This window comes from Ammospiza caudacuta, chromosome 16 (genome assembly GCF_027887145.1).
Source record: "Ammospiza caudacuta isolate bAmmCau1 chromosome 16, bAmmCau1.pri, whole genome shotgun sequence".
Classification (NCBI taxonomy): domain Eukaryota; kingdom Metazoa; phylum Chordata; class Aves; order Passeriformes; family Passerellidae; genus Ammospiza; species Ammospiza caudacuta.
In genome coordinates this window covers 4190057-4215153 of record NC_080608.1, presented here as the reverse complement: position 1 = coordinate 4215153, position 25097 = coordinate 4190057, and the positions used below count along the sequence as shown (strand labels likewise).

The 25097-nt window shown below is 41.3% G+C and overlaps 1 protein-coding gene across 1 annotated transcript in view; it reads right to left on the bottom strand.

Moving 5' to 3' along the window:
* Positions 1 to 24817, bottom strand: part of SLIT3 (slit guidance ligand 3) — a 487105-nt gene extending 462288 nt beyond the window's left edge. The window contains exons 1-3 of the mRNA XM_058815569.1: positions 24608 to 24817; positions 2443 to 2514; positions 579 to 650 (exon numbers count right to left, since the gene is read on the bottom strand). Coding sequence (XP_058671552.1) covers positions 579 to 650; positions 2443 to 2514; positions 24608 to 24792 — 329 coding nt within the window. The 5' untranslated portion in view covers positions 24793 to 24817. The remainder of the gene's footprint in view (positions 1 to 578; positions 651 to 2442; positions 2515 to 24607) is intronic.
* Positions 24818 to 25097: the final 280 nt, after the last annotated feature.

Genomic DNA, 25097 nt, shown 5'->3' with positions numbered 1-25097 from the left:
TGCAGTTCATTTCTTAACTTAAAAAGCAAAAATAACTTAAAAAGCAGAGGAACTCTACAATCCATCCTCCACAAGTCTTCCTTGATACCCTGGCATTCACTGCTATCACTGGCATTGTGCTACTTCAGAGGAAATTAAGGGAATCAGAAAACTAAATATAAAGGCAGTTTTAGAAATACTGTGGTTCTCAAAGGAAACAAATTAAATTTCCATCAGCACAGACATATATAAAATACAAAAATACACAATAATATGAAATTATTATTTAAAAAAAAATCTTTCCCCCACAGACCAATTTTAAGACTTGCCCAGATTATGTTCTTCTGGTAATGTTATTGAGACTCTGGTTTCACTTCCAGTTCTATTTTCTTGGCAGTCACTCTACATTTAATTTCAAGTACTAGCTATCATGTAATGTAAATTCAGCTGTCTTTAAGAGCATGTTTTAATTTAGGCAGGTACTCATCTCTCTCTTTCTTAAAGAAAGTTAATTTTATTATCATTATATATTATGGATGACCATTAAGAGTGAGGTAGAAATGTGCAGCTTTTCCACAGGTATAAATACAGATACTTACAGCCTTTCAAGTTGTTTCAGGTCCTGAAAAGCTCCACGTTCTATCACACTGATCTGATTTTCTTCCAAGTGTCTGCAATTCCAGAAATACCAGTTAATTTTAACAAAACAGAAAAGCATCCCCACTTCTCTTCAAACATTATCAAAATGCTTCTCACCTAAGCATCAATATCAGTTTTAATTGGAGATTATCAAAACAATCAGGGTGGAGGAGCACTGTTTCTCTTGGTCACTAACAGGAAATTGATTCCAAATTTTCCTCCTGACCTCCACATTTGGTAAATATTTTTGTTTCTAAACCTCTGTAACCACATTTTGCTCAGCAAGGTGCTGGTCTGGAGGCTGGTGCTTACATCCCTGGGACATTATTCATCTTTCTAGGAGATTTGTGTGCCCTAAATTGAGATAACTGACTGAAAACTAAAAGTTTTCTCCTTTCCATCTATCCTTTCCATCTATTTTGAATGTGTGAGACTGGAGGAGTTTTTTCTGCTGTACAGGGCTATGAGTTTCCAGGTGACTTTGCTCCTAGTCCTTATTCTGATGTGTGCAAACACAATTATGGTACCTTTCTAGGAGCACTGGGACAGGCTGCAGATTTCTGTATTCCCACTGTGCCCCCCAGCAAACAGGGAGGGGAAAAAAGGAAAAATAGGGGTTTAGTAACAGAACTATGAAGAGATGATAAGAGAAACCAAAGAAAAGTTAAGAAAAATCTGAAGGATGCTTTATTCCAATGACATCTGTGGCAGACACCACACTACTCAAAATCTGATCAAATGAATTACACAAACCTGAAATGAACACAGGACAAAAGCACAAAAAAGCTCTAAAGATGGCAATTGTACATTTTGGCTATTCCTGAAGGCATAAAAGACCGCAGCATGATTAAGCAATGTCTGACACTATGAAAACCCAACCAAACTGAAACAACTATTGGCATTAATACAGTATAGAACATGTATTTTAATAGACTCTCAAAATGGTATTGACAGCTGGGATGGGAGCCAAGGAAATCTAAACAGCTCCTCTGCTAGAGATGAGAGAAACACCACAAGAACAAAAAGTCTTCCCATAGATTTAAGGTGTTCCCTTAGTATTTGACAACTTGTTCATAAGTGTTAAGGTAGCAGGAGCAAATCTCACCTTTTCCTTAGCAGGACTTAAATAGTACTTTAATTTTCACTAAAGAACTATAACAGTTCTTTAGTTGCAGCTTTAGGGGTTTGTTTTAGAAGGTACTCAGAGGAAAACTATTCCTCACTGACTCAGTAGTGCTGTTTGAGGTTCATGCAGAGAAAACAGGAATGACAAAGTCTGCAGCCGGATGTTCAAGGCCTATCTACAGGTATGGTTAGCTCTTGACAGATACTGAACTCATGAGACAGCACCAACTGAAATCTTTGTATTTATGACTATATACTAGACCAAAAAACTTCATCAGTTTCCTTGTGTTCAAGCTCTACAGCTATTCTTGATCAACTTCTGCTTAATACTATGCAAAATGCTGTTCATGGGACTGTACCTCACAGTGGCCAAAATCTGAAAGTCCCATTTGCTAATGTCTCAATAGAAGTGATTTCTACATGAGTGATTGCAAAGCAGACCACAATCTTTAGCACATGACTCATTCAAAGCCAGTAAGAAACAACTGAACAGCTCTGAAACTGCAGTCACTTTAGCATAGAACTAAAATTTACTGTTTCACATAGCAAACTGTTCAGGTTGCCTGGTTTAAAACAATACCAACAACTGAATAATGTGCCAAAATTACTGGAGTCTGATCCCTGGAATTAAGGGAATTCTAAGCAATAGCACGCTAAAATAGTCTCATAAAAACCAGACAAGTTTTGTGTTGTACTCACAAGACACGAAGATTCTTCAGCCCCGTGAAGTCTGTCTTTGTGATTCTTGTGATGTTGTTTTTTTCTAGATCCCTGCAGAGGAAACAGAAGGCAGCATTCAGACACCATAACTGACACCCAAAATCCCATTAGCAGAAAGTATTTCCATCACTGGAGCACCCACCAGCTGCTCAAACTGTACAAACAAACATTAAAAGCATCAAGATCTCAAATAGCAAGTCATCAATCCCGATGCATTTTGCCTCCTCCTCTAAGTTGTTCTCACAGATTAAATTTCCCCTAAAAATGGGTTTCTCCCATTCTTAGTTCTAGTGTCAGTGCTCACTATATGCTTCTTTCCCCCTGAGATTACAATTCTGTAAGAGGCTGTGCATACCCAAGACCCAATTAATGAAAAGCAGCTGAAAGAAGTGTACAAGGTCCCAAAATTATTATTTTAAAGCCAAGTGAGTCCAACCTTCTGCAGAAACTTTGGCCACACAGAGCCTGAAAAGAGGACAACAAAGTTCAGTGACTCCTTGTGTGCTCCTACCCAGCAGACTGGAACACCCACTGGTGCCACAGGACCTGGTTTGCCATTTTCCCCCCTCTAGACCTGCCTTTGCCAAGAACCCATGAAGTTCTGCCAGCTGAGCACGTCCTGTTACTTGGCTGTAGATATTTCATGGTTTTCAGTCCTGTCCACACTGTTCTCCCTGACCTAGTGCTATCCAACAGGGACAAGACAAACAGCTGGTCTTCCTTTCTTCATCAAAAATATGGCATGTAGACACAAAATGTATAATATTTTTGGCATAACTTTTTAGAACATTTGACATCAGTCTTTCTATGAGTCTAACATACAAGCAAGACCTTAACTGGATTGGAGCAGTATGTAATGCACCAGAGCACAGAAATAAGTGTTGAAGAATATTGGAATCTACTTCTAATGGTTATTGACAGACATCAAAATAATACTAATAAAATCCTTAAGTCATAAAATGGATTATAAACAGATTTCACAAACTATAGGCCTTAGTTCATGTCTCTTAGCATGAGACATTTCTATAATTCAAGAAACATTCTCCTGTCAGGAAAGTAAGGATAAAGATAAGGAAATGAGGGGGGAAACGTCCCTATGTTTCAGTTCTATGAACAAGACAGCCTGTACCCCTACCTGACTTATCAGCTGTATTTTAAAAGGCTCACAGAAGAAAAGAAACCACCAAGGCTGTACAGGGCACTTTCACTGCCTGTACCAGCCATTCTCTTCCATTTGTCTTCATCCTCTCAACTGACTCACGCTTTTCCTTAAGAATACCTTTGAATCACTGCCTGCATCTTTCAGATTTTCCAGCCTAATTTTCTCTTCTGTTCTGAGTTCAGTTCTTCTACCCTGGTGCATCATTAACTACTCACTGGTGTGCCAGTGAGCTGATTGCAAGAATCACTGGAAAGAATTACGTCTGGAGTAAGCAGCGAGTAAATAGCTGGTGCTTGACTTGCACGTTGTTCCCCATCTGCTTTTCATGGCATTCCATCACAAGCTTTCCCTTTATCTCAGAGAAGCTCTAGCAAAACACAGCATTAAGCTGGTTGGAATCCCCCAAGGCAGAGAGGAGCCAGCCAAGGGACATGGAGCAACACAGTGTCCGTGGCCCTGTTTTTGTGTATTTTGGTAAGACTTGATCCCAGCACAGCTTTGCTTGGCTTCAGTGCACGCAGAACCATCACTCCTGCCATGCACACAGCAACCTCCCCACCACACCCAGTCTGAGACAGCAATCCCACACACGAGCACAATTCCCCAGGAACACTCAGCATTCATCCCCTGGGGAAATCTGCAGCTCTCTGTTCTGAAAGACTTCAGCATTCCTTGATCAGCACATATCTCGAGATCGCTTTTTCCTCTGCCCCTGCAGATTGGCACAGCCTGTCCCGTATACACAATATCAATCATCCTATTAATCACTTACAGAGTTTAGTGTCTAAGTGGAAGGTTTCCATTTCTGTTATTCCAATTACTTGCACCATGCCCTAACCTTAAGAGAAACATTCCTCATGAAGTTCACTCTGCTCAAGCCATAACTGCAGCCTCTGTCTGTTTTAAAAAACAGTGTTTACCTTCTGAACATTTGCTTTTTCCAGCGTGCTCTGCCTCAAGGCTTATCTGCCATTTGAAGAAAAACAGACTGAAACTGTGATGAACTATGTAAAATTTCCTCCTCCTGTTCACAGTAGGTCTAACACTGCTGCAGAGCAGCAGATTGCCACAGGTTACCCCATTAGTCAATTAAACTTTGTGACTCTGAAGTTACTGAACTAATGCAGACATTAGTGGTTTACAGCTGGTATTTGTGGGCAACATAATATTTTATGTTTCCTTTATAAAGTTTGGCAGCTGATTATGGGCTCACTAGTGGGTTTCAACTACAAAGAGCTAAACCTTAACATGTAATCTTGGTTGGCTTTCAAACACATCAGTGTTCAAAAAGACTCTTGGAACCAAACAGATTTCTTGGAAAAGAAATCATCTGGGTCTAAGATATGAAGAAAATAATACCATGCAGGCAAATTTATTTATATTTCACTTCAACACGTATCTATGTCCAGATGAAATAATTCTACATAATATTCTTATTATGCAGAATTCCTGAATTTTGGGTAGTATGAGAGGCCAAGAAGATCTTGAATCCTACTCAACACATCTCTCCCACAGCACCAGTTACTACTCTTGATTATTTCACATTCAAATAAGATAGTCTAATCAATTAAAAACATCTAAGAAATCTCCATTACGGAATACAAGTCTCTTCTGGAGTATCAGCAGCAAAGTTGATTATCACTCCATTAAAAAGAAATCAGAAATTACATCTATACCAGCTTTGGTAAAGCTCTTGACATTAGGTCTGCCTTGTCAATTTATTAATTTATTTTAGCACAATTTGTAGGATTAAGCATGCTAAGAACAGTGCAGCTACAGTGGTAGCTTTAAGAAAACAGACGTGGAAGGAATTATTTCAGTGAGAATAGAAACATGAATTGGACTAGAATGGTACAAGACATCATGAAAGTGAGTTCAGATGAGCTATTAAGGGAGCTTTACTCATAAACATGTCCTGCTATGTTCTAATAACAATTTAATTCAACACATATTTTGTAGATGCTGAAGACTGAGTCACACAACACACACACTTATTACAAACAGGGATGCTTGGAGCAACTGGAGCAAATCCTGCTTCATTGCAACAATTCCTCTGAATTGCTTCATCTTTCATTCTTCTCTAAAGACAATCAAGTGAATTCAAGACAGACTTTTCAATGTCTTAAAGCACCAGCATTCCCAGGAGTGCACAGATTTCCTCTGCTACATCACTTGAATTTCAGTTGATAATTACTCTGCTCAGCCACTCAACTCTTCCAAAACATCCGGACTGTCTCAGCCCCCACCCTCTTCCTTGGGCTGGCTGAAGTTCATGCCTGGAGAAGTCAATCCACTTGTCTCCTCACACTTTGTGCCTCTGCCTTCCAGGCTCTGCAGCCTTGGCAATCACAGCTGCTCATCCCGGACAGCCTGGAGCCTCCCTGCCCTCCCTGGGGCTGATCTGACACCCCAGCACCCCACAATGAGCAGAGCAGCTCTTACAGGAGAGCCAATAACAACAGCAATCAGATGCTGCAGTCTTGCACAATCTTCAGCTCAATAATTCAGAAGGTATAGATAAACAAAATACCTTATACAATGTTCAAATCCTCTTATGTACAAGGATGCAAAAATCCAAAGCAACACTACAAGATTGCAGCAAATTCCTATTGTAGTCAGAGGTTGTTCTGCTACCATCTGAACCCTCTCTCTATTGTAATATCCAAGATAATTGGATAATAAAGTTTGGGCCCTTATCATAGTTGTGAATCTTAAACACACCCAGGTCAATCCCTAACTTAATTCTTCAACATCTTCAAGACTATAGGTTTGCGGTCCTTTAATCAGCTGCTCATTTCACAGCTCTGGTTGCCCAGTTGTTCTTCTCCAGGCACAGAGAAGCCAAATTGAAGACTTTTCCTAAAGCACAAACCAGTTCTCTCTCCACAGCTCTGTAATGGTTTGGTTCTGCAGCCTCTGATACATGGGCACAAGCTCATGGGCACACAAAACACACTCATTCTGATGTTCTTTCTGCAAATCCTGTGATTGCTTTAAGACAAGGCTCTATTTTGTGCTTTTAAAAAAAATTATTTTCTTTTATATTTTTCTTATCTGAAAAACTGCCAGACTTCAGGCCCAATTCTGTTACCTTTTGGTCAGAAAATAAATTGCCTCAATTTAGTTCCCTTTCTAGAAGGAATACAGTTGTTGCACTTGGTTAAAGCCATTAATTATCAATAACTGCTCAAAACCAGTAAATTTGCCTCTATTTCAGAGAATTCTCAGGTGCTCATCTAGCAAACAGTGACATTCCTAACAACAAAACTGAAGATCCTTGATGCCCAGTAATTTCATGGCAGTAGCTGATTTTGCATTTCAGTGACAAGCATAAATCCTAGAGAGCCAATATTTTCAAATACATTTATTGTCTAATTAATATTATTTGTCTTTAACCCAAGACAACATTACAAAAAATGAAAACCCATGGAAAACAAAAATAACCTGCCATCTAAGGAGAAGGAACGCCAGACTTAATTGTAGTCCTCAGATATTTCTTCATTTACATCAACAAAGAATTCAATAAGAGCAGTAGGGAAACTGTATTTAAGGAAAAATGAACTGCCATACACTTCAAAAAACAGCTCTTACCCAAGTTAAACAGCTCCAGGATTCTTTCCTGTCCAGCTGCTTCCTAAGTAAGGTAAATATTCATTTCTAGGCACAGAACCTCAAACACAAAGTTGAGTTTCTGTTCCTGCTACGTTTTCAAAGTGGTTACCACACACCAGTTCAAAGTAGGGACAAACAAATCAGCCCAGAACCCAACACTGTGAAAGGAATCTTGAGTCAACCAACACCCCACAATCTACAGGGAAGATGAATTTCTCTTCACCTCATTTTTTTTGTATTTTCCAAGAAGGAATGCATAAAATTTGTGTGTCACAGAACAAAGTTAGGAACTAATAAAAACCTCTCTTGTTCTCCCTAAAAACAGGTCAGGATCCAACACACCATCTAGAATTCCCATCAAAACAAACCTCACCAGGGACACAACTCACGCAACTTCCAAATGTTCATGAAGAACAGAAGAAAAATAATTTCCCAAGAAACTTAAGAGCACCTGTTTTGAAGTGACAGCACACATCCTTTGCTATGATTAATCTGTACCTCATTCCAAAGGGTTTATTTTAAATGGCAAATCCACATTGAAAACATGGGAGCCAAAACCCAAGTGATAATGAATTAATCCAGATTCCTGGATCTAAGGAGCTGCTGATGTTTTTCATTAGCCCAATTCCTCCAAGTACCTGAAGCAGCCCTCACTCCTGAGAAAAAAAGGCTTTTTCTGTGCCATTGCACTGCTAAAGGACTTGGTCAGCCCAAAGCATCCTGAGTGGCAGCTGAGTCATCCCCTGCAAGTTTTTCTGTGCTTTGTTTTCCCCTTACTCAGGTAACAGTACCTGAGCTGAACAAACCTGCATTTTCCACAGCAATGCATTTTCCACCCTTGACCTGGCTATCTCTTGCACTCCAGAAACTTAAAGCCATGAGGAAAACCTCCTTGATTTTTAGCACAGTTAAAAGCTGGAGGCAAAGCTGGAGGTTCAGTAAAGCCTCCCCCCTTTAGGAGTGCTTGTGTTCTTGGTTTGGGCTCATGCTAAAACCAGTACCAGGAAAGGGACAAAAATGCACTCCCGTGTGTGAATGTACCCACAGAGCAGATTCTGGCTGCCCTTTCCAGTCCTCACACACCCAGTGTCTGTTTTATTATTTTAACCATTTTCCAGGATTTCTGCTGTGTAGCTAATTTTCTTTAATGGGTATGAACTGCCACCAGCCTCTTAACCTGAAATGACCATAATTCCCAACAGAAAGCACTTGGCAATTCTCTCTTTTGCCTTCAATCCAAGAACTTCAAAGTTCCTGTGATAAACTGCTCAATTATAACACTATCCTGAAGCCCTCTGGCAGCACAATCTGCATATCTTCACATTGAACATATTTTCATCTTCAGTTTTGCAATGCAGGAAATGAATTCCTGGGACTGGGTTTTATGAAATACACAAATCCCACTAGTTTCCAAATCACATGGGCAAGTAGGAACATCACTTCTAAGGAAGGACAAAAAACTTCAAAATCATATTCAGCTGAGGTAAGTCCATTTTTTAAAAAATAGTAATATCACGTCTATAAGAGATAAAATGTACTATCATTGTTATATAATTACATATATAAATATTTACACAATATATATAATATATAAATATATACACAATATTTTATATATATACAATATATACCATATAAATATATATATTGTTGTTGTATATAAATATATATTATATATACACAATATTTTATATATACAATATAAACCATATAAATATATATATTGCTGTTGTTGTATAAGGACTTGTTATTTTTTTCTTATAATCAGCTGACTTTGCAAAGGAGCATGAGAATTTATTTTTATTTCTACTGAGCTCTAGAGAGACTGGCACTCTCTGAACCTTTCACATCATTTTGTTCAATAGAAGAAAAATATTGAAAGCCCTCCACCTGAGAGGGAATAAACCCATGCAACCAGTCCAGGTGGGGAAGGGCATGAGCAGGAAGATGCTTTGCAGCAAATCCTCCTGGAGCCCCACTGTGCCCCAAAACTCAAGCAGGGGCCCTTGGAGCAGCAAAGGGCACCTCAACCACAGACTGAGGGGTTGATTATTTGGAATAATCCACTGCTGTCTTGCCCTGTGGGTTTTTGACAGCCCATCTGCAATGCTGGGTCAGTGCAGGCTCTCAGGACAGGAATGAAACTCTCAAGAATCTGTCTGGTGATGTTTGAATAGAGGCTGAGACACCTGTGTTTATTAAATTAAATTAAAGAGAGGTTAAGGGGAGATCCTACTGCAAACCAGCAGCTTGGAGACCACAGATCCCCTTCCCTGATCTGCAGTAAGAACAAGGCAGAGGTGGAGAAGCATTAAGAGAGAAAAAAACAATCCCTGCCACAAGCACCAGTGCTTTCCAAATATTCTGCACAGTTTCAGCAACAAAAACTGCACAGATCCACACAGCAACACTAGGATCCAGCAATGTGGATATCTTATACAAGAGTAACAACCAACTCACTAGTCAACACTTCTGAATTTCTGCTGTAGTTGTTGGATACCATGTGTGCGACCCTGGATAGTTTCAGTCCTCAGGAAAATTTAAATAGCAATTAAACAGCCACACAATAGTTGGAGTGTGCAAACCCCATGCTGCAGTCCATCATAGTTTTGTAACACACCTACACAACAGCTTTTAATTCAAAAAAGGTTAGATGCTCTGTTCTGATTAGAGAAAACTTTCAGGTATGAGTCAGACTGTTTTCTTTCTGTCTGAACAATGAGAAAAAGGGACCTTGGAGGTTAAGTGCCCTAATTTAGTGAATAAGCTGTCCATTCTTAAACCCATTACAGCAGTGCCGGGTTAATAACACACATTAAACGTCCAAATGATCTGGAACTGCTTGCAGACAACACACTTCTGCCCTCATCCTTATAAAAATACAAAAAAAAAAAAAAAAAACCTTGGCAAACTACAAATGTTAAGAAATATCCAGGAGAAAAAAAAACCCTTCACTTTTTGCAACTTGTGCAGTTGAATTCCAGGCTGAATTCCCCACAGCAGACTGCAGTGGAAGTCACACCAAGGCCCACAGAAAGCAGCATAATGGATTGAGTAATTCAAGCATTCTGCTTCTTCCAAGGAAATACATGTTTGTCTCAGCCTGCAGGAATTCCTGTCTAATAATCAGAGTGTACAGGTTTCATTACCCACATCAAGGAATGGTTATGCTGACAGAATAACGTTTAACAGTGCATTTTACCCTCCTGTGTCCTTCACCTCTGTCCCCAGAGTCTGAACTTGCTCTTGATGCGCTCCAGATCTGCTCTGGCAGCGTCACCTGTGCCTGATGAAAGTCAGGGACACTGCAGGAGCAATGAGAGGGGTGAGGCTGGGCTGGCACTTTGAGTGCCAGAGCACACCTGGGCTGAGGAGGGAGAGACATGGAGCCCCAGCACAGGAGGGAGAGGACAGACAGCACCCAGGGGTGCAGGAAAACTCTCTTTAATTTAATTCAACACTGCCCAAACCTCCAGTGATGGTCTAAGCAAAGTCAGAGCTCACCTGGCGCTCAAGCTGGCAAGGGTCACCAAGAAAAGCTCCCAGCAGTGCATCAGTGTGACCGTGTTCACAGGGGTCTCAGGATGAGGGAAGAGACATAGATCTGACTCCATGTTACAGAAGGCTTGATTTATTGTTTTATGATATATATTACATTTAAACTACACTAAAAGAATAGAAGGAAAAGTTTCATCTCAGAAGGCTAGCTAAGCTAAGAATAGAAAAAAAAAGGAATTATAACAAAGGCAGCTGCCTCAGACTCTGTCTGAGCCAGCTGGCTGTGATTGGCCATTAATTAGAAACAACCACATGACACCAATCACAGATGCACCTGTTGCATTCCACAGCCGCAGATAACCATTGTTTACATTTTGTTCCTGAGGCCTCTCAGCTTCTCAGGAGGAAAAAATCTTAAGGAAAGGATTTTTCATAAAATGTGTCTGCGACACATCAGCTATAAAATAATTCATAGAATGACTGGGTTGGAAGAGACCTCCAAGACATCAAGCCCAACCCATGCCCTAACACCTCAACTAAAGTAATAAAATAACCAACAAGATTTGATGGTTCAGGGACAGACTGAGGTGCTCAGAGCTCTCACCAGCACAGCCTCCCATGTTCTGGTGTCCAAGGGGAGAGGAACAGCCAAGAAGGGCAGAGGATCAGGTCAAACATCCCTTGAGAGCTCCTGACCAAGCCTGCAGGAACACAGGACACAGCTGCAGGGACAGAGATCAGGCTGATACAGCCCAGCCTTGCCCTGACACCTCCAACACAGGCAAATGTCACCCCTGCCTTGGAAAGGTTAAAAAGCACAAAATGGCAAAGGACAGGCTGCTCAGCAGCAGCCTCAGTTTGGTACTGGAAAAGTCAGTGAAAATACTACAGGAGGCAATTTCTGCTTTTGCAGACCCAAAGAGACATTTTGTGTCTGAATTCCATGTTCTAGATGGAATGTTCTGAATTCTGTGTGAATTCCATGTTCTGCTTTGAGCAGAGCCTGAACCAGGAGACCTCATGAAGTCCCTTTCAACCTTAGTGATTCCATATTTTCTGCAAAGGAAAAGGTAAAACAAGTATTTGTTGTCTTTTGTTTCAGGGGAGTTCAGGGAATGGCAGAAAACTTTAAATATGAAGCATAAAAAATAGAAAATGCTTTAAAATATAGCTGCTACAGAAATATGGTTTAATATGAAGAAGGCAGGATGTGCACATCACAAAGAACAGCAAGTACAGTTCTGTGCCAGATTAGCTCAAGCATCATTTTAATTCATACTAAAAATTAAACCCCAAGGTTAACAATTGCACACACAAAAGGTCACTTCTTTACTTCTTCTCAATTCTTGATCTTGTTTAGCCATTCCTACTTAACTCCTCCAACTGCAGCTCTTCTCCCATGTCCTTGTTACAGGGATTTCAGTGGCCAGCCCAGCTCAGGGCTGCTCCAAAGCTCAGGCAGAAATCAGACCAGGTCAAACATTCCCTGGGCCACATTTTCACTCAGTTACCACATGGACAACCTCATCAGGATATCAACAGAGATGTGCTTCAGTGTTTGACACTTCTGGACTCATCTGGGCAAAAAGCATCGCTGCAAAGTTCAGCAAAACACACTTTGCTTTAATTTTGTGTTTCATTTAAGTGTGGTGTGTGACTGAACAGATCACAGTGAATAAACTGCAGTGTCTGGGTGTTCTCCACTAATGCAGACAACCTGATATTTCAGACTTGCAATATTTCACACCTGCTCCTCACTGCTGTAAATACTTGATAATTTGGAAAGACATCCCACGAACAAACAAATTATTTTAGTGAAGCCTGGCATGAAAACCAAGCCTTGATTTCATCACCCTGCTCACTTTCAGACATGCACAGACTAGAAACCCTTCCCAGATCTTTTCCTGGAAAGGTAAGAGATCTCTGTTTATGTTTGGGGTTTTTCTTTTTGTTGCTGTTCAGGGCTTTGGGTTTTTTAATGTAAAAAGCATCCAGTTTCACCAAGTCTATTCATTCCTAGCACCAGCACACTGAGTGTAACGTGTCTGCAGAGGCCACTGAGGAGCAGAGGAAGCCAAAATGCTGCAATAAAATGCGTAGGACAGTTTTAATATGTAAAATGAATTTTGAAGGAAGGGTTGTATTGACTTGATGTTAGCAAGCAGATGTTGCAACCAGTTTACAAGCAACTTTCTTCACTCTTGAGTGGATTCCCACCTTCCTTGTCCCCCATCCTCATCCCACTTTTGGTTTTTTGCATGATGCAGTAAAGCTGAATTGATTTCACAGTGTTTGCTAAATGAACACAAAACTCAAGTTTTCCTACAGCCTTTGCAGAGAAATCTGATGTTTCAAGTTACTGAAACTCCTTGTGCTTATAAAACCACTTTGTACAAACCCTGCTGCACACATGAGGGCTGTGGAAGAACCAGCTTGGAAATTATCTATTCTACAAAATGAAGTTAACATTAACTGGGATTAACTGGGAAAAATCCATTTTCGTCTTCTAAAAAACTTCATAAGCAATTAGCTAAAAAACTTTCCAGAGGGAAAAAATGAACATAAAACTAAACCAATGCCAAACAATCCCCCAAAAAATCCATAAAACCCTTCTGACTGCTCCTTATCTTCTGCTGCTTTTTCACATGTTATCTATTAAAACTCAAAGCTCCAAAGGATCATTGGGCTGTTTCCTACACTTTCACATTCTTATCTGAGAAATTTATATCCAGATGTGTGTTTTCATCTCTCTGAAGAGCCAGCCCTTCCCTTAGGGCCTTATTTCTCAGTATCTATTTCCACTTCTGGAAAACAAGCTCACTTTGCTCAAGAATTTCCCTTCCATCTTTTTTTTTTTTACTTTTTTTTTTTCTGGTTTCCAGCAAACCTCCCTGCTGCATTTACCTAGGCACTTCAGAAATGCACAATTGCCTCACTGTGAGCTCTCTTGTGCCCAGCTGTGCTCTCCACACCCCACCTCCAACCAGCTCCACCACTTCAAGAGGATGAGGCTGATTTCTCACCACTCTACAACAACTTCACATGAGTTTGTGACCCAGAGGCTCCCACGTTGCTCAGGGATGCTGCAACCAGTGCTGCCCTCCCCAGAGAAAGATGTTTCATCCAGGTTTTGCCAAAATCAGCATTTCAAAAAAACCTCCCTAACATAATGCCTCCCCAGTCCAAACAAAACCATCACACGGACAAAAGACAAAACTGGAGGAAATCCATAATTTAAGTTCCCACTGAAGTCCAGGCAAAACGTGCTCCAGGACAAACAGGAAGGCACAAGACACAAACTGGACTCATCTTCTCCTTGCTGAAATTTCTCAGAGTCATATTTAAACAACACAACTGCTTTAATTAAACATTGCTGTCTCCATAGCTGTGGACAAGCAGTGCATACATTTGCAGGATTACTTTAATGGGCTGGATGTCCTCTGGTCACATCTGCTATGTGAACTTTTTATGCTACACACTCTGTCCTAACCCAGAGAGAATGGGAAAACTGCTGTTTGCTGTTTCCTTATTGGAAAAAATCATTAATGTAAAGTTTAATTTTATTCTTACATAGGGAATGGGTAACAGTGAAGGATTTCTTTGTTCTTTCACCTTGGATAAGACAGCACATCCCAAGGAACGCAATTTAAAATTCTAAGGAAGACTCTTCCATTTTTGGACAAACCTTTTGTGATTTTTAAAGGAAAACTAGAGTTAGGAATTGGAAAATTTTGCATTTTGGGGCAAATTGTGTAAAAAATTTTTCCAAGTCAAGTCAATTTTTTTCTTTAGGGAGATCTCTTGTAACATATGACACTGCAACATATGACACTGGTGTTGCATTTAATGTTAACACCCAAAACCTTCTTAGGCAGACAGAAAACCAACTATTTCAACTTTAAAAGCTGCTAAAACATTTGAAGAAGTGCTCAATATTGCCTAGTGCACACCCAGAGAAAATGGCAGAGATGACAATTCAATAGGACAGGTTTGCTAAACTGCCTTAAAATATTTGGTTTTACTCTGAGCTGAGAAAGTGAGGAAGGCTCACAACTCATGGCATCCTTTGGAACTTTCAGGATTATTTATTGGGTACACCAGTAATAGCTCACTCTATTAACACTTGTATTCTGCACAAGTAATTATCACATTCTTACCTGCCACAGGAGAAAAAGAAAGAGATGAACAGAAAAAAAGCCCAAGGATTCAGGAATAGTCCCCTAAATATTTGCATGCACTTGCTTCTGCTATCAAAATGTTATCTTCCTAATAGTAAAATACTTGTCTTCTGACACATTTCACAAGAAAGTTGATTTCCACACTCTTCCCCTCCATTCTGTGCCTCTCTCCCCTCACCGTGAAATTGCCAACCTTGGCAGAATCCAGCCCTTGAAATAAAGTTTGGAGACACATTGAAAGCTGCATTTGATTGTGCTGTGATTTTGGAGATCAGAACCTCAGCTCCACTAATGTGAAATTTATCACCATTTCTGTTGTCATGCCTAAAAGTGCCCTCACAACAGCTCGAGATCCCTTCACATTGAGCACTGTGCAAACAAAGATTTCCCAAGGGATTTCCTGCAAAGAAAAAAGAGCAAAGGGAAGAGACAGCACTGGTGAGTACAGCAGGCACTGCCCTCCATCCAACACAGCCTAACTTGCACTCTGGGATTTTAACTGATGGAATTAAAATTACAGGAAATTTTTAGCTTTGTAAAACAAACTGTTGGCTTTGGGGCTTTTTTTGGGTTGGTTTTTTGTTGATATTTTCGGGTTTTTTGGGGGGTTTCTTTGGTTTTGGGTATTTTTTTTGGTTGGTTTTTTTGTTTGGGGTTTTCATTGTTGTTTTGGGGGGGGTTTTGTTTGGTTTTTTGGTGTTTTTTTGTTGTTGTTTTTGCTGTTTTGTTGTTTTTGTTTTTTTTAAAAAGGACTGTTCCTATCAAGAAACAGCATCAGAATGGAAGGAAAAAAAGGATAAATCTATCAGAAATGGAGCTCAGCACCATCCTCCCTGCATTTTCTACAGGCATGTTGACAGGCTGTTAAAAATGGGTTTCTGATCCCCAAATCTTTGACCAACAGAGCAGCCTGTCCTCCCCTCCCAAGGAGCCCTGGCTGACACAGAATCACCAATCTGTGTCTCTGCAGAATCCAAGGTGCTGAGAAAACACCCTGAGAAACTGCAGGCAGCTCCTGTGTGCTGTGCTGTGGGGCGCTGCAGGGATGCAGAGACAGCACAATGTCACCACTGTGCCCCCACACCACAGAACAGGGGTAATTAATTCCTAAACACAACAATTAATTCCCAAATACAACATTAATTCCAATTAATTCCCAAATAAAACATTAATTCAAATTAATTCCCAAATCCAGCACTGCTGCCGCAAACCACACTGACCAGGGCAGCCAGTGAGGCACCACCAGGGACAAAAATCTATAAATTATATATATATATTATAATATATATAATCTGCTATACATTTTTGTGTCCCAAAATCCCCAGTGCTGCTGCACTCCAACAGCATTTACAGATGTTTGAGAGCTGTATCAGTACCCTGGCACTAATTCCACCAGGCTGATCCCTCTGCAGGCACTGGAGCAGGAATAAAGGCAGGCACAGCATCCCACAGGAGTCTCCTGAGGAGTCCCTGTGACAGAAAGTTAAGAATCATTTCTGCAGCTGTTGAGGAAAACAGGTAAAAATGAACTGATGGGAACACCAATTCTATAATTAATTTAGAAGCAAATTTCAGATAGATTTGAAGGCTGATCAATGGAAATTCAAGACAAGATCAGCTTTAAAACTGAGCTTTCTGCCTCATTTTAACCACACTCATCTTTCCTGTAAATGCTCCTTCAGCAGTGACAGAAAAGGAGACTTAAACCAATGGCTACAGTCTCATTTCTACCTGAGAGACAAAATTAGGGACTTAGAAGAAGTAGATCACAAATAGAAAGGTAAAAATCTAATTAAAAGCTCCAGAAATCTATCAATCATAAGATTAAAATCATATATTGCAGCCATCAAACAGATGGTGTAAAAGCAAAATACAAAAATTTATTCTGACAGAGACAACTGACAGACCAGATTCAGTTTCAGGGGGAAAAAAAAGCTGAAAATAACTGGCAGAGGTAAGAATCAGCCTCTTAAATTCCTTTTTCTGTGGAGATGGCCTTCAACTCAATCTCAGATTTATTGAGTACAGAGCACAGACCTGCTGCCCTATCTCTGATGTGTTTAATGCCATTAGACAAACTGTCAGGTGCTCACAAGGCATTTGCTAAGGGGGAAGAAGCAGTTCTTGCTATTGACAAGATCCATTCAAGATCTTAAATGATGATATGCCTGACTAGAAAACACTGAAAACAGACTTGGAAATAAAGCATTACAGATCTCTGGAGAAAAGACTTGAAAAATACTGAAAACAGAGCCTGGGCCATATTGCAACCCAAACATGACTGGAACCCAGCCTTTTCTTACCCTAAATATAACTTACACAACAAACAAAAAAGTAAAATTGATATTGCTTTGATATTGGCAAATTGTTGGAGAACATAAGAGAGACGGGAGCCACCAGAGCAGCGCTAGATCAAAATCCACACTGTGTCATGATAAAGCAATGAGAATAAAGTCAGTGAGAACTTCTGGAAGCTTTCTGTGACTCCAGAGCAGAAAGGAGCCAAGGACAGGAGGCACATTTCCACCAGCCTGACCCTCAGACCTCACAAGAGGACAGGGAATCAAACTATTATAAACTAGTATTAAACTATGCATAAAACTATTATAACATTTTCTGAACACCGCTGCTCCAGCTACACCCCTGTAACAGGACGGACAGACAGACAATCCCCTGAAGGAACCTCTACCCCATATCCCTTGCAGTCAGCCATCCTCCATCATGTTGCCAGCATCATTCTTCTCAGAAAAGCTTTGCCCCTTGAGGTTCACTTAGGATTTGCTCCCCAAACTTATCTTCATTCCTCACCTGAAGTTAGGAACTTCTGTGTCTCCTCCTCCATGTTTTGCCCTGCAGGATGGACAATAAGCCCAAAAGGAAAAGGGAAATCCCTTTAGAGAGCTGTGGGATCTCAAGATGTGTGAGGGGATTCATTCCTACAGGTGCTCCACACTGTGGGAAATCCAGCAACACAACCTTTATCAAGGGTTTTGGGAAAACGAAGCTTCAAGTCATTTGGGGTGTGAGCTCCTGGGAAGGAACACATCCTGGTTGCACAAACTCACTTCTTTACATGCAATCACTGAAATTTTTCACTGAATACCCTCATTAGAGCCAAGTCCTTTCCCCCTATTATCATTATCCCCAAACATCTTGCAAGATTTCTGTGAAAAAATCATTTTTCTCTCTCTATGGAGGTTGAGGAGTAGCCTAAATACTCTTGAAAACACAAGACAACAAATATACAACAAATACAGTCAATGTCCATGCAGGACAAGCTACTTTTGCTTTCAACGTGCCTGGAAATGTTTGTACCTGGCAGTGACATGGCAAAAGATGACAGGTAGTTCTCACTGTAAAGGTCAAATGACAGTGTAAAACACAAGGAGTTTAATACAACTGCAGTGCCAATAAAGGATTATCAGGATTTACTTTTTTTATTGGCCTCACATCCCTACAGGTAAGCTGCACCTTCATTTTTGGCCACATGCTTCCCCCAACCCATACAGTGCACAAATTCCAGGGGTATAAAAAAAAAAAATCATCATCTGGATTTCAGGACTTCCAAAAAGACAACAGCTGCCCTTCAGAGGGGCAATTTTCCTTTGGCCTAATTCCTTTGCATGAATCAATACTCAGCTGCAAAAGTAAGAATATGAATAAAAGTAAATAGTCTCAGAGAAGCTCATTAAAAGGTCCTGCAGGAAGTAGCCAGGTCTCTTTCATCTCAAAATCTAATCCAAATTTGTGCAAATAAATACAGGCAACATGACAATGGCCACTGCTTGCTTCTGCAGCTACCAATTTACAGCAGCTAATTCCATCCTCCTTCCTGCTCCCATCACTTCAAAACCATGTCACAGATTTAATAGCAGCAGACTGATCCTACCCAGGTCTGTGCCATTCAAGCACTGCTAGTCACAGTTACATTAAGAAAGGGATTTTTCCCCATAAAATCACAGAATTCAGTGGGGTTTTCCCAGGATCAGTCCCTCCAAGAGCAAATTTTCCAAGTTAAAGCCATGTACATCCACTTGCTGACACATGACCTAAGGAAAAAATATCTGAAAAATGCTCCATGCAAGGTTTTGGAGACAATTACTACAAACAAATGAGTGGTAATCCCCAGTGGGAAGAACTCTAGAAAAGCAGAATGTCAGTGTAAGTGTCACATAATTATATTTGCATGTGTTTAACATCTCCTTTTGCAGGGATATGGAAGCATTCAAGACAGGAGCTTAGATTTAATTTGGAGACAGAATTGAGGAAGTTGAAGACTTATTACAAGCCAGTGCAGCTTCAGCAGCCCCATGCACCTAGGCCAAAACCACCATAATAATATATTTGTGTAACAGAAACCCCAGACCACATGAAAACTCAGGAGTAAGCAGATGACTAAGCTTCTAAATTGCACCTAAATGTGGACACACTCAATTTAGCTGCTCAGACAAAGCACAGAACAGATTAGTCCTGCAAGCTTTATCAATTTAGCAAGGTAAAGAATCCTTCAAATGAAAGGCAAAACAAAGCAATGACTAACACAGGAGAGCCATCAATTAAACAAGAGCCTAAGCCACCAAACAAACTCATCAGGAACTCAAACATGGTTAAATTCCCCAAATAAGCTTTTATACATATGTAATGTGCTGCTAGCAGACAGGGAGATAACCAGGCATGAATGGGAGCAAATTCACAAAGGCTCAAGCTTCACATTCAAGCAGGAGGCAGACACTGACCCAGAAGATTCTGAGCACTTCCTCAGAATCACTGGTTCCCTTCAGAGCTGAAAAACTCAACTCAGCTGTCAGGCTTTGATCTGCTCACTACATTTAGGCATCATCTCAAATTAAGATGATGCCTATCAGCGTTACGAAGTGCTATAAAGAGCTACATGTATGATATTGTACATATATAGAAAGCATTCCAATGAAGGAAATTATGTAAATAATCACATCTGAGAAGTGAAGCACCACTAAGGAAACTCTGATCATGGGAGTTTGATGGAGCAATCCTAAGGAACATTTCAGAAAGGTAAAATATTTGGAATTCTCATGGATATCCTTAAATTTTGTTCCTTTATTAGGTCAAAATGTCTCATCAGTTGCCCAGCTCAAATATAAGAATTGCTGTGCCCACTCCAGAATTTACCTAATGAATTACCAGCTTCTCTCCAAAACACAAAAATTCCGTCAACTTCTATTTTTGATGAGGTGCTGAGCTGCTCACAAGTGTGGAAGGGATCAGTAAATACCAACAACAACCCCGAGGGCAGCTCTGCCATCCTGCTCAAGGACCCCTGTAGAGCATCACACTCTGCAATATGAGGAAATATTGTAAATATGGAATATGATGCCTATCCTGAGCATCCCTTCTCCAGAAAAAGCATAATTGGAAGTTGCTCCTGTAAGTGACAAGCATTTGCTTCACCATTTATTTTCTCCAGATTGAGTAATTTCACTGTGCAGCAGGACAGTTTTCACCTCTTTTTAGCTCTTCATGAGAGGTGAACCAAAGCTTCCACCTCAACCACACAATTAGAAGACTTTCATAAAATGTAATCACAAGGTAAAAACTGCAGCACAAACCTAACACTACTTGCTATATTTGCAAAGTTACTATTAGAGATCAGTCTGCATAAAAGTTAAAAATAGAAGTATAGGATTGCTTTATAACTCTGTTTCTGTGATCAGTGTTAATCTGTGGATTTCCTTCAAGGTAGAAATCACAGCTATAAACCTACAAACCTTCAAAGTGTTCAGGGAAAAAAAAGAAATCAAGCATGCAGCTCATTCCTCATGAAAAATCAGTAATCAAAGCTAGTTCATTTAGCAGAACTGCTCAATAAAAAATTCTTTTCCCCCTAAAGATATTTCCCATTGTTTCCTTAATGTCATATTTTCAGTTTTCCTGGGTTTCATATTAACACAAATTTGAATAATATTTAACTTGGCTCCATTAGCCCAAACAATCTGTAACATTTCTCCAAACATAACTCTACAAGCTCGGTGGCAAAATATTTTAAGTGCTGCCATTAGATCTTTTACTAATTAAAGCAAAAAGTTTCCAACTTGAACAGGTATGTGGAATTTTTAGCTCATGAGAATGCAGAGAGAAATAAATGCCTTTCCAGAGCACAACAGTTTAAAAAGGAACTTCGTGTGTGGCCACCAAGAAACTTGTTAAAATTATTTTCCCAACATATAAACATTTCTCCAAGATTAAAAATATTTTTGTGATTTCAGATATGATCAATTTGGTCTTATTTACATGCTAAACATACAAGTAAGAAGATTACACATCAACCCACTGTTATGTCATAAATAGTTACAGGTTGCTGGGGAGCACAGGGCAGAATGAGATACTCTGATATATCCTGTGGCTGACTGACGTTTCACCTATGAGCAGAATTTACACTCAGTCTTTTTCTCTCTACTGCTTACATCAGAAAGCCCAAGTTGGTGCAATTAGTAGGAATCTAGATTTGAAGAAACTGATACAAGCTTTAAAACAGTTGTAATGAAGATGCTGGTGAACGCCACAAAAGCAGTGAGAGGCTCACAATGGACTGACAGAAATGAAAACTGAAAACAGTATTTAAAATACAGATTAAAGTGTTACCACATGACCTTCTGTATCCTATTTCCACAAGGTTTCAGCCACTAAGTGATCCAACAATACACTATTTATATATGTAAAGAAACCCCAAACAAACCATCCAACACAGCTACATTTCACATTTATCAGTGGTGGTATCTCTGAGGTTAAATGTTCAAACTGAATATTGTGAAATCGCTACTATTGTTCTTTTCGCAGCCATTAATCTAAAATATAAATCTGTAAATAACACCAAAAAGAACAAGACCAAGACAATGATTATGCTCTCTTTCATTCTTTTTAACACTTAGCCTGCCAAGGCCAAGAGCCTTCTTCTTCTGGCTCAGCTTCCTGCAGCAGGCAAGGGAAGTGAACCTCACAGAGATGTTCATTCTCACAAATGAAACCCAGCAACAACATGAATCCAGCCCCCCTGAAACTCCAGCTACAACAAATTACCATTTATGAAATGGTTCTCAGGTGGCCAACTAACCTTGTGCTTGTGAATCACTTTAACCTGCAATTTAAAAGATTAATTCCAGCCTTTAACTCTTTAAGCCATTCACACGCCTCACCAGCGAAGCACACACACCACCCGTGTTATCACACATTCTTGGCATGCTCCCCTGGTTCTGCCTTGTTGTGGGGTTTGTTGTTCCAGATTTGGGGTTTTTTTGGCTCTGAAATGCCAGCTTGCTACCCACCAATTTTAGAGCACACAGTTTCAGGCACAGAATTCAGCTTTCTCTAGCATTGACATCTGAAAGCTATTGCTCACACAGCTGAGGTTAAAGGAGAGCTGATATGGCCACAAAACATTAAAGGTTGTAGAATAGTGTAGTAAGAAAGCTGCACATTGCTATCATTTAAGAGCTCTCAGCACTATAAAATGCATTTAGAAACAGCCAAGCATTCTATAAAATTTCATTCTGGGACAGAACTTAGCCTTTAGGAGTGCTCTTTGCACACAAACTTTGTTTGCTTAGTAACCTCATCCCCCTTTCTTCCTCGGAGGAAAAGCTGCCTGAGAATTTGAAGTTTCCCCAAGTCTATGACCCAGAAGGAAATAAAACAGGAAGTCAGGCCATACAATCTACAGCATTTGCTTACAAGTTCAAAAACATTTGAAGTCAGGGCTAACCCACAGGAGGCACAGCCGAGTGCGCTCTCCTGGGGTCACCCCGGAGCAGAGCGCTGCGGAGCCCGGCCGGGGCTCCATTAACATCTCCCGGGACACGGAGCCTTAACATCCCTCCTTGAACGTGTTTCTTTAACCTTATCCACATAGACATGTCCCTTTAACACCCCTCTCCCTGGACACATCCCTTTAACATTCCCCGCTGGAATGAACGTCTCCCTCTAACATGCCCTCCCAGACGTGTCCCTTAAACACCCCTCCCTGGTTAACATTCCCCCCCATAGACATGTCCCTTTAACATTCTGCCCCCACCATAGACACGTCCCTTTAACATTCCCCCCTGGAATGAACGTATCCTTTAACATTCGCCCCCGGACGTGTCCCTCTAACACCCCTCCCTGGACCTGTCCCTCTGACATTCCCCCCCACAGATATGTCCCTTTAACACCCCTCTCCCTGGACATGTGCCCTTAATATTCCCCCCTGGAATAAACGTGTGTGTCCCTTTAACATTGCTCCCTGGACCTGTCCCTCTGACATTCCCCCACTGGACATGTCCCTTTAACATTCCCCCCTGGAATGAACGTGTCCCTTTAACACTCCCCCCTAGACCTGTCCCTCTAACATTAATGAATGTGTCCCTTTAAAATTCCCTCCAAGAAGGTCCCCTTTAACATCCCCCCCATAGACATGTCCCTCTAACATCCCCCCCTAGACATGTCCCTTTAACATCCCTCCCTGGATATGTCCCTTTAACATTCCCCCCTGGATGTGTCCCTCTGACACCTCCCCTGCAATGAATGTGTCCCTCTAATATTTCCCCCTAGACCTGTCCCTCTAGCATCCCCCTCCCTGGACATGTCCCTCTAGCATCCCCCCCATAGACATATCCCTCTAACACCCCTCCGTGGACCTGTCCCTCTAACATTCCCCCCATAGACATATCCCTCTAACACCCCTCCGTGGACCTGTCCCTCTAACATTCCCCCATAGACATATCCCTCTAACACCCCTCCGTGGACCTGTCCCTCTAACATTCCCCCATAGACATATCCCTCTAACACCCCTCCGTGGACCTGTCCCTCTAACATTCCCCCATAGACATATCCCTCTAACACCCCTCCCTAGCTGTGTCCCTCTAACATTTTCCCCCCCGGCCGTGTCCCTATCTCGCACCGGGCACTCCGAGTTGTGCCATCTGCTATGCATTAAGGCACGTCAGAGACGCCGTCCCCTGCACCGAGCGAGTGCCAGAACTCTATCAGAGAACTCAACTTTGCTTTCAGCTTTCTCCCTAGGAACTCACTGAGCGAGTAAAAAAAAAAACAGTCAGCTAAAAAACTCCCGAGAACTTGCAATACGGGGGATTTGCTACGAGCACATTCATTATTCTCCGTGCTCCCCACAGCGTTACGTTGCTATCATAAACCCTGAGGCAGATTAAAAATTGAATACCCTGCTTCCCCGCAGCAGTTTAAAATAGAAATTAGAGGCTGTTTAATGTGACTTCTCCGTTTGAATTAGTTTATGGAAGCAGCCGCTTTGCCATGATGATGAAATCACCATGCTGAGAAAGTAAGGAGAAACCGCTACCAGCCGCCAGGTGAAAACATCCAGGTTTCTAATTGCATATTAAACCGGTGTTTGCACTGACAGCGATTACAGCCGGGAGCACTCCAGGTACAGCTCCGAACTCCATTTCAAGCAAGTCACTGCACAACCCGATCAGGCGGCAGCTGAAAGTTCCCGAGAAACTCTGGAACCCATCGTCTGTACAAAGGCACAGCGGCAGGAGCGCTGCGAGTCCCGAAAAGCTCCTCCCCTTTCCTCCTGAAAACATTAATCCGTGCTGGATTGCTGAAACTCCTGTTACCGAGCGCTCTGCACTGATAGGCAGGTGTTGGGAAACTCGTCCCAGGTGTTGCTACAAGCGCTCGAGAAGCCCTTAGCGGTTTTACTTACAGTCTCTCCGCGTTCCTGGGAATGTCCCTCGGCACAGTTTTGAGTCCCAGTCCATGACAATCCACGTTGGAAGCGATACACGTACACTTATGCGGGCATCCTCCAACAGGCATCCAACTCGCGGAGCTCCAAAAGCTCAGGATGGTTCCAAGGCACAGAAACGCACTTCTCCCACCAGACAACATGGTGCTCGATGGCTTCGGTGGGTATAAAAAGTGAGCGAGAGCAGCCGGCCCTTAAAGATGAAATGCCTCTAAGAAAAAAGGGAAAAGAAAACAAGAGGCTCTTAGTACAGCCCAAGGGAACCCACCACGGCCATCATCGCCGGAGCACCAGCAAAGCTTCAAAGGCTCCCGAGAAGGTCACGTTAGGTGGAAGAAGGTGGGGAATTGCCTTTCGGGCTCAGGTTTCTTTCTGTTATCTACGAACGGTACCAGAAGGCAGATAGTTTAACAGAGCTCGAGCCAGATGCGTCCTCAGATGAAAGAGA